The 10,393-nt window shown below is 41.4% G+C and overlaps 1 protein-coding gene across 1 annotated transcript; it reads left to right on the top strand.

Moving 5' to 3' along the window:
* Positions 1 to 201: 201 nt before the first annotated feature.
* On the top strand, positions 202 to 1,778 carry LOC100392702 (RNA-binding motif protein, X chromosome-like). The gene has a single exon (XM_035253659.3). The coding sequence runs from the start codon at positions 244 to 246 to the stop codon at positions 1,588 to 1,590; it is 1,347 nt and encodes a 448-aa protein (XP_035109550.2). The 5' UTR covers positions 202 to 243; the 3' UTR covers positions 1,591 to 1,778.
* The last annotated feature ends 8,615 nt before the right edge of the window (positions 1,779 to 10,393 follow it).

The raw sequence follows: 10,393 nt of genomic DNA, 5'->3' as shown, positions 1-10,393 counted from the left end.
AAATGCTGAACTATTTTCCACTGATTAGCACCTGGTATTGGCAGTTTGTTGTTCTGTTTCCCTGGTGCACAAAGCTACTTCCATCTGTAAACCACTCTACCTCAGAATTATCTGGAGGCTCATTCTTTACATCTGCTTGGCTGGAGTAAACTGGCTCTGTAACTTGTATGCAAGAATGATCGGCCAGGTGTGGTGGCTCAAGCCTATAATCCCAGCACTTTGGGAGGCCGAGGCGGGCGGATCATGAGGTCAAGAGATCGAGACCGCTCGTTGCGCAGTAGTGCTAGCGAGTTCGCGTTTCGGTTGTCGGACCCGGCAGCCGCTTTTGGTGCTAAGCTGCTAGGAAGCCCCTCTCGGCCAGCTCGTTGGAGCTTGAACCCATTGTCACCCCTCCGACTCACCGGCAAAAAAAAAATGGTTGAAGCAGATCGCCCAGGAAAGCTCTTCATTGGTGGGCTTAATACAGAAACAAATGAGAAAGCTCTTGAAGCAGTATTTGGCAAATATGGACGAATAGTGGAAGTACTCTTGATGAAAGACCGTGAAACCAACAAATCAAGAGGATTTGCTTTTGTCACCTTTGAAAGCCCAGCAGATGCTAAGGATGCAGCCAGAGACATGAATGGAAAGTCATTAGACGGAAAAGCCATCAAAGTGGAACAAGCCACCAAACCATCATTCGAAAGTGGTAGACGTGGGCCACCTCCACCTCCAAGAAGTAGAGGCCCTCCAAGAGGTCTTAGAGGTGGAAGAGGAGGAAGTGGAGGAAACAGGGGACCTCCCTCACGGGGAGGACACATGGATGACGGTGGATATTCCATGAATTTTAACATGAGTTCTTCCAGGGGACCACTCCCAGTAAAAAGAGGACCACCACCAAGAAGTGGGGGTCCTCCTCCTAAGAGATCTGCACCTTCAGGACCGGTTCGCAGCAGCAGTGGAATGGGAGGAAGAGCTCCTGTATTACGTGGAAGAGATAGTTACGGAGGTCCACCTCGAAGAGAACCACTGCCTTCTCGTAGAGATGTTTATTTGTCCCCAAGAGATGATGGGTATTCTACTAAAGACAGCTATTCCAGCAGAGATTACCCAAGTTCTCGTGATACAAGAGATTACGCACCACCACCGCGAGATTATACTTACCGTGACTATGGTCATTCCAGTTCACGTGATGACTACCCATCAAGAGGCTATAGCGATAGAGATGGATATGGTCGTGATCGTGACTATTCAGATCATCCAAGTGGAGGTTCCTACAGAGATTCATATGAGAGTTATGGTAACTCACGTAGTGCTCCACCTACACGAGGGCCCCCGCCATCTTATGGTGGAAGCAGTCGCTATGATGATTACAGCAGCTCACGTGACGGATATGGTGGAAGTCGAGACAGTTACTCAAGCAGCCGAAGTGATCTCTACTCAAGTGGTCGTGATCGGGTTGGCAGACAAGAAAGAGGGCTTCCCCCTTCTATGGAAAGGGGGTACCCTCCTCCACGTGATTCCTACAGCAGTTCAAGCCGCGGAGCACCAAGAGGTGGTAGCCGTGGAGGAAGCCGATCTGATAGAGGGGGAGGCAGAAGCAGATACTAGAAACAAACAAAACTTTGGACCAAAATCCCAGTTCAAAGAAACAAACAAAAAGTGGAAACTATTCTGTCATAACTACCCAAGGACTACTAAAAAGAAAAATTGTGTTACCTTTTTTAAATTCCCTGTTAAGTTCCCCTCCATAATTTTTATGTTCTTGTGAGGAAAAAAGTAAAACATGTTTAATATTATTTGACTTTATGACATTGCTTTTCAACAAGCAAATGTTAAATGTGTTAAGACTTGTTGTACTAGTGTTGTAACTTTCCAAGTTAAAGTGTCCCTAAAGGCCACTTCCTATATGATTTTTCCCAGTAAGTGAGGCAAGCAGTTCTAAGATCTTCCACAAAACATCTAGCCATCTAAAATGGAGAGATGAATCATTCTGCCTATACAAACAAACTAGCTGTTAGAGGGTGGTTGGGGTATGCTACTCATAAGATTTCAGGGTGTCTTCCAACTAAAACCTCCATGATCTCAGTATGAAAAACCTGAAATCAGATGCCTATGTAAGGAAATAATCACCCAGTAAACCCAAAAATGCAAATGGATAATGCTGGCCATTTTGCCTTCCTGACATTTCCTTGGGAATCTGCAAGAACCTCCCCTTTCCCCTCCCCCAATAAGACCATTTAAGTGTGTGTTAAACAACTACAGAATACTAAATAAAAAGTTTGGCCAAAACCAAAAAAAAAAAAAAAAAAAAAAAAAAAAAAAGAGATCGAGACCATCCTGGCCAACATGGTGAAACCCTGTCTCTACTAAAAATACAAAAATTAGCTGGATGTGGTGGCGTGCACCTGTAGTCCCAGCCACTTGGGAGGCTGAGGCAGGAGAATTGCTTGAACCTGGGAGGCAGAGGTTGCAGTCAGCCAAGATCATGCCACTGCACTCCAGCCTGGTGCCTGGTGACAGGGCAAGACTCTGTCTCAAGAAAAAAAAAAAGAATGATCTAGGGTGCCTATGAGTTCAGGCAAATAGGTAGCTGGATTCAAAGTCTGACATACTTTAAAAATTTTATCAGGATGTTTAGCAACAAAGCCGGATACTTACTCACAGGAAAGGAGTAATTCCTCAGCTGCTTTGTGATTTCCAAAAGATACTACTATTTTCGGCTGAGTTAACAAATCCCTTCCCAACAAAAGGTGGGGCATTCAGGAGAAAACCACAGTCCCCGAAGAGCAGCTCAAAGGATAGGTAAATGTCGTCTGGGGGCTTATCCATTTATTCCCGTGACCATACAGATTTGGGGTGACAGAGGCCCCCAAATTTATAATGGGTCAAAATAGAGTAAGCACTTTAGAAGGAAGTTAATATTCTTACCTGCCATGTGAAGGGTTGCCAAGGACCCTCCGGAGATATGGCTAGTTGTCCAACAGAAGCTATGACAGAAGGTCTCAGGCCCGCCCCATCACTCTTGGGTTTGACTGGCTATTTCAGCCATAATTGGTTCAAGTGCTGATGGCTCCCTTCAGAACCATCCCTCTTCCACTGGCCAGTTTCCTTACAGTGTGCACACTGATTCATGCCCAAGGCACAGTGACTCAGCTGTGGGTTTCCCACTTTTCAGCTTCCCTTGTTCAGGCCAAGAGTAAAGAGGACAACCCCATGTGGAAGGTGAGCTTAAGGCTGCAGCCAAAAACTGCACCTTGTGGGAGGTCCTTCTTGCTCTTTCTGCTTCCTCTGCTTTGTCCCTATTATTAGAAATTTAAAATGTCATATCCAAAAGCTGTTCTAGGTTGGGCACGGTGGCTCATGCCTGTAATCCCAGCTCTTTGGGAGGCCGAGGTGGATGGATCACCTGAGGTCAGGAGTTCGAGACCAGCCTAACCAACATGGGGAAATCCTGTCTCTACTAAAAGTACAAAAAAATTATCTGTGCATGGTGATGCATACCTGTCATCTCAACTACTTGAGAGCCTGAGGCAGGGGAGTAGCTTGAACCCAGGAGGCAGAGGTTGCAATGAGCTGAGATCATGCCATTGCACTCCAGCGTAGGCAACAAGAGCGAAAATCTGTCTCAAAAAAAAAAAAGCTGTTCCATAGGAGTCTGGCGACCCACAGCTGCATCTGCAGTAATATCCTGTGGATATTAGGGGCAGACTGGAATATAAAATGTACTCCCAAAAGGGTTTGTCTCTCCCTTGAGGCAGGATCAGTGTTAGTATATTTCCTGACTGCCTCAACTAAATGCCCTTGAAACAAAGCTGGATTCTTATCTTTGCCCTGGGAAACTTCTTTAACCTTTTCATAGTTAATAGGCTTTTTCATACATTTCTTCATCTCTTCCGACAAACAAATGACCATATAATCTCTCCTCCCCAAGTCCTCACTGGCCCTTTGATAGTTCCATTCTGGATCTTGATCTGGAACTGCTATACCTCCTGCCTGATATATATAACGGTTAGAGTTACAAACCAATACCTCATCTGCATAGGTCCTAGCTGTCCCCAAAATGTGTTGTTTTGGCCGGGCGCAGTGGCTCACACCTATAATCCCAGCACTTTGGGAGGCTGAGACGAGTGGATCACAAGGTCAAGAGATAGAGACCATCCTGGCCAAGATGGTGAAACTCTGTCTCTACTGGAAATACAAAAATTGGCTGGGTGTGGTGGCACGCACCTGTAGTCCCAGCTACTCAGGAGGCTGGGGCAGGAGAATCGCTTGAACCTAAGAAGCAGAGGTTGCAGTGAGCTGAGATCGTGCCACTGCACTCCGGCCTGGCAACAGAGCAAGACTGTGTCTCAAAATTAAAAAAAAGAAAAAAGCATTGTTTTTCTTCCACTGTACAACACAGAGACAACAAAACATGCAGATCCTGCCAAATTCAACTATAGGTTGGAGTTAATTTCTCAAACTCATCTATGAATTTTCCTGGATCTTCAGGGAAATGACCAAACTTCTCTTAACATAGAGCCAAATCAGACATCGAAAAGGGAACGTGTACTCTCACAGTGCTGTGGTTCAAACGCCTCTGACACCAGGGATTCAGAAGGCAGCACACTGGGTGCCTTAGTTAACACTGCATCAGCAGCACCTTCTGGAGTTATAGCTTGGTAATGGCTCTGTGGAAGCCTTCAGCCTCAAGGGGGTGCACTGAGTTTGGGGTTTGCCAAGAGGAAAATAATAGCTAGCTGAACAGACACTTGGACATGAATCAGCACCCCTGGGGCTTTTTGGAAATACTTGGGGAGGCAAACTCAAAAAAAAAAAAGACTGGACTTCCTGCAGTCGAGCATGCACGCTAAATAAAAAGTAAAAGGCAGTGTGACTGGTAAGGGTCATATAAGGACATGTTTTTCCAGGTCACTCTGAATACTTCTTTGCCTTCACTGGATCTGTTTCTTCTTTGAACTCTGATTCAGTAATCTGCTTTTGCTCATTTGTTTTCTTTTCCTTGGAGACCTCATCCTGCATCTTCAATGACTTACTGGACATTTTTATACGTACATTATCTCCAACTCAATTTGTCAAAAATCCACCTCATCAAAAAATGCTTACAAATCAATAAAGAAAAAAATACAAAAGAAAAATGAACAAAAACATAAACAGGGAACTCACAAAAGAAAAAATGCAAATAGTCAATAAATGTATGAAAACATGCTTAATCTCATTAAGAATTTTAAAAATACAAGGAAGCTGGAGGATTGCTTGAGACCAGCAATTCGAGACTAGCCTGGGCAATATAGTGAGACCCTGTCACTACAAAAAAAAGTTATCTAGGCATGGCAGTGAACATCTATAGTCCTAGCTACTCAGGAGTCTGAGGCAAAAGGACTGCTTGAACACAGAAGGTCAAGGCTATATTTAGCTATGATTGTAGCATTGTACTCCAGGTGACACAGGGAGACCCTGTCTCAATAATAGTAATAATAACACTGAAAAGTCATTTTTTGTTATATTGACAAAAATTTCCAAAACCTAGGATTCCATTGTCATAATATGTGAATATTATGACTATATATATCTCTATATCTATATATATATAACTCCTTTTAAAAAAGTGATCCCAATGTCTCCAAGCTTGTTAGCAGCTTAAATCTGTTAAATCTTTAGATGCTTTTAAAAGTACTAAGGCAGTTCAAATAACATTTATTGCTCAAATGTACAAAATCCCCCATGGCCTCATAGTTGTTGTTGTTGTTGTTGTAGTTTTTTTTGAGATGGAGTTTTGCTCTTGTCACCCAGGCTGGAGTACAATGGTATGATCTTGGCTCACTGCAACCTCCCCCTCCCAGGTTCCAGCAATTCTCCTGCCTCAGCCTCCCAAGTAGCAGGGATTACTGGCACACACCATCATGCCCCGCTAATTTTTGTATTTTTAGTAGAGATGGGGTTTCACCATGTCAGCCAGGCTGTTCTCAAATGCCTCACCTCAGGTGATCCACCCACCTTGGCCTCCCAAAGTGCTGGGATTAAAAGTGGGAGCCATCACCCCCAGCCCAGTTGGTTTTTAAAAAACAATTTTATTGAGGTATAATGGACATACAATAAACTGCATATATTTAAAATGTACGATTAGATAATTTTTGCATCCATGAAATCATCACCACAATCAAGATCATGAACATATCCATATCCCATAATGCTTCCTCTATCCCTTTATCCCTATCCTCATTTTTTTTTTTTTTTTTTTTTAGACAGAGTCTCACTCTGTTGCCCAGGCTAGAATACAATAGCACAATCTCGGCTCACTGCAACCTCTGTCCCCTGAGCTCAAGTAATTCTCATGCCTCAGCCTGCAAAGTATCTGGAATTATAGGCAAGCACCACCACGCTGGGCTAATTTTTGTACATTTAGTAGCAATGGGTTTCCACTTTCCACCATGTTGGCTAGGCTGGTCTCTAACTAGATGGCCTCAAGTGATCCACCTGCCTCAGCCTCCTAAAGTGCTGGGATTACAGGTGTGAGCCACTGCACCTGGCTTCACACCTGTTTTCAATTCTGTCTTCTTATTCCTCCTTTTCTTAAACCCATGTCCCAGGCAACCACTGATTGCTTTCTGTCACTAAATATTAGTTTGCATTTTCTAGAACTTTCTATAAATAGAATGAAACAATGTGTACTCTTTTTGTCTATATTATTATATATATATATATATTTTTTTTTTTTTTTTTTTTTTGAGATGGAGTTTTGCTCTTGTTACCCAGGCTGGAGTGCAATGGCACGATCCTGGCTCAGTGCAACCTCCGCCTCTTGGGTTCAGGCAATTCTCCTGCCTCAGCCTCCTGAGTAGCTGGGATTACAGGCACGCACCACCATGCCCAGCTAATTTTTTGTATTTTTAGTAGAGACGGGGTTTCACCATGTTGACCAGGATGGTCTCGATCTCTTGACCTCGTGATCCACCCGCCTCGGCCTCCCAAAGTGCTGGGATTACAGGCTTGAGCCACCGCGCTCAGCTATTCTATATTATTATAATTATCTTGATATTTATGTATTTTTTGCATGTATCAATAGTTCATTCCTTTTTATTGCGGCAGAGTGTTTCACTATATGGATAAAGTACTTTTGTAAAAATCCCTTTGCCTACTAATGGACAGTGGGTGTTCTCAGTTTTTGGCTATTATAAATAAATCTGTTTGAACATTTATATACAGGTCTTTGTAAAGACATACATTTTATTTCTTTTGGGTAAATACCTAGCAGTGGCATACAGGAGGCATATTGTGTAACCTTGATAACTGCCAAACTGCTTTCCAAAGCAGTTGTACATTTTGCATTCCCACTTGGCAATGTATGAGAGCTCCAGTGCTTCCATATTTTCATTAACACTTGATATGGTCACGTGTTTTAAGTTTAGACATTGTTTTAGTTGTGAAGTGGCATCTTACTGTGGTTTTAATGTGTAATCCCCTAATAAATAATAATGATGAACATCTTTTTATGTGCTTTTTTTCCTATCTGTGTATATTCTTTGGAGAACGATCTGCTTAAATCTTTTGCCCATAGTTTCCCCAAATGGTTTGTTTTCTTCCTACTGAATTCAGAGTTCATTATATGTTCTAGATACAAGTCTTTTATCAGTATGTGATTTGCATATATTTTCTCCCACTATAGTTTGTCCTTTTGCCCTCTTAACAGTGCCTTTTGAAGAGCAGATGTCCTTAATTTTCATAAAGCCCAAATTAACAGTGCCAAGCTCAGAGAGGCATGTAAAGGTAAAGGGGGACTCTATAGAGAAAATATGTAACAATGATTGGCACATAGTGGGTGCTCACTAAATGTTAGTTTTGGTCCATTTTACTGAAGGAAAACCCGGCTTAACTACTTAAGACTAGATATCAGCTTAAATCCCTCATTTTCTTACTATATATGATTGTGAGCCTTGTGTGCAGGAATTGAGGATCAAGGCAGTTTATTTGGTTCTAATACGTGAAAATTCATAGCCATGGGTAATTCTCTTTCATTGACAATGATAAAATTCTGTTTGGTAGACAAAAGCATATACTAAATAATTTCAAAGCATTTTATTTTAAGAGATATGATCTAGTAGAGATACTGACAACTATTTAACATTAATCTAAATAATACTGAAATAAAAAAGCAGACCAAACTTGTGTTTTCCATTACTGGGTGTTATGATGAATGTAAATGAATTATTTCTAGAAGGGAAATCACTTAGTGTCAATTATATTTATCAAGAAACATTAACTCCTATTCACATTATTCTTTTATGTCACATCAAACTGCTTTTATCTTTTATCACTGTCATTTTCTGACAGTTATATGTGATAAAGTTGTAGTAGCTGGTGAAATAGATAAAACAAAACAAAAAAAGGTAGTAAAATGGACAGAGTAGGAAGCACTATATGTTACCCTTGAGTCCTGAAGAATAAAGAGCATGTTTATTCCCTGTCATGCCAGGGCAAAAGGAGTAATAACAATTTGTTTTCACTGAGAAAGGAGGAATTGATGAACAATATGTGCCAATTTGGGTGCTAAATGGTATTAACAGTTTTGAGTTGAGTTTTGAAATTCCTACCACTAACCCACTGCCCTACCAGGCAGAGTACCCACATATAAAAGCCATCTGCAGACATAAGAAACAAGAGTCAGAAGGGAGAAAATACCATTTTATGAATAGCTAGAGAAGCACTCATAGCCCCTCAAGGCAGAGCTCTGGCAGAGCCAGGCTGGAGAACAGAACTTGGCAGAGAGCCGCCTTCCTGGCCAGCACCTGCTAAATCAGAAATGGCCCTGTCAGAGGGGCAGAGCTCAGACTGACTTACACATCCAATTGCAGGCTGGAAGAAGCTCAAATAAATAGACCTGCCCAAAAAATACAGCCCCTGCCTGGACATTTTTACAACTTCATAGAATTAGATGATGAGTGATGAGTATGGGTGCTGTTTTTTAAATGCGTAGTGGCCCTGCCCACCAGTAAAACAGTACCCAGTGACTATTAGGTTCTGACCAATTAGATTAGCAACTACTCCTTCCTTGGGGCAGAGCAATTTTGAAAGGTAAAAGAAGTGGATATCTGGGAAAGAGGCCAAATATTTTGGCTGGTTAGGCAACAGTAGGCAGACATTTCCCCCATTCATGTTCCCCATCCCGTCCCCCATAAGGAGCACCTTTCAACATGAGCAGGAATATTGAAGCTGTGACATTTGGTGGGAGAAAACAGTAGTTAGTGTCCCAGTGGATTAAAAATTAGAAACTGAGATTTAATCCTGCTTCAACCACATGCAAAGTGACTTTCAAAAAATGACTTAGCCTTTCTATGATTATATTCCCACCCTTAAAAAGAGAAATACATGTATCGTAAGAAATAATAAATATGTTAATATCCTATGAACAATAAAATAATATAAAAACATAAGGAATATTGTTTCTGATGGAGCAGACATATAATAGGGGAAAATGTTAATTTGTAATCTGAGAAAAAAAGAAGGGACAAGAGCAACTACTGGGCCATGCTGTTTGAGACTGATAAAACTGTGACATTCACAAGTGGAAATTTTAAAAAAGGAAATAACTGGGAAAATTTTAGATTCTGGACTATAAATACTGTCAGAATCATACGCCTAAAGTGACGTAAGGATAGTGATGTTTGTTTTTAGAGTGGTAAGACTTTGAATGATATTCCTGGTTTCCAGGTTTATTGCACTTTTTTTGTTTTTTGCTAATCATTTATTTGTTTTGGTTTTTGTATATAAATTAAACTTAAATAAACCTAATATTATATAATTAGATGATTAGATATGCAAAATGCATAATAAATAGACAGGTACCTAGCATCTTGCTTAAGAAAAACAAAACAAAAATAAAATACACATTACCAAAAGTGTCAAAGCTTCAAGTGAACTCATCCTAAAATTCACCCATCTCCCTCCCTCACATGTCTAACCATTGTATTATTTGGTGTTTATCATTCACATGGTTTTTAAAAAATAATACTTTTACTACCTATGCATCAATTTATTTTTCTTTTCTTTTTTTTTGGGACAGAGTTTTGCTCTTATCACCCAGGCTGGAGTGCAGTGGCCAATCTCAGCTCACTGCAACCTCCACTTCCCAGGTTCAAGTGATTCTCCTGCCTCAGCCTCCAGAGTAGCTGGGATTACAGGCACACAACATGCTCAGCTAATTTTTGTATTTTTGGTAGAGATGGGGTTTCACCATGTTGGCCAGGCAGGTCTCAAACTCCTGACCTCAGGTGATCCCCCTGTCTTGGCCTCCCAAAGTGCTAGGATTACAGGCCATGAGCCATCATGCCCAGCCCATATGCATCAATTTCTAAACAATATATTGGTTTACTATTTCTTACACCTCAACACCATTTTATTATGTGTGCATCTT

This window comes from Callithrix jacchus, chromosome 11 (assembly GCF_049354715.1).
Source record: "Callithrix jacchus isolate 240 chromosome 11, calJac240_pri, whole genome shotgun sequence".
Lineage (NCBI taxonomy): Eukaryota > Metazoa > Chordata > Mammalia > Primates > Cebidae > Callithrix > Callithrix jacchus.
The sequence above is the reverse complement of the archived record's forward strand: the minus strand, read 5'-3'. Positions and strand labels throughout refer to the sequence as shown.

What these genes read in the sequence shown, in the direction of transcription:
- LOC100392702 (XM_035253659.3), top strand. Translation starts at nt 244, where the DNA reads ATGAGGTCAAGAGATCGAGACCGCTCGTTGCGCAGTAGTGCTAGCGAG.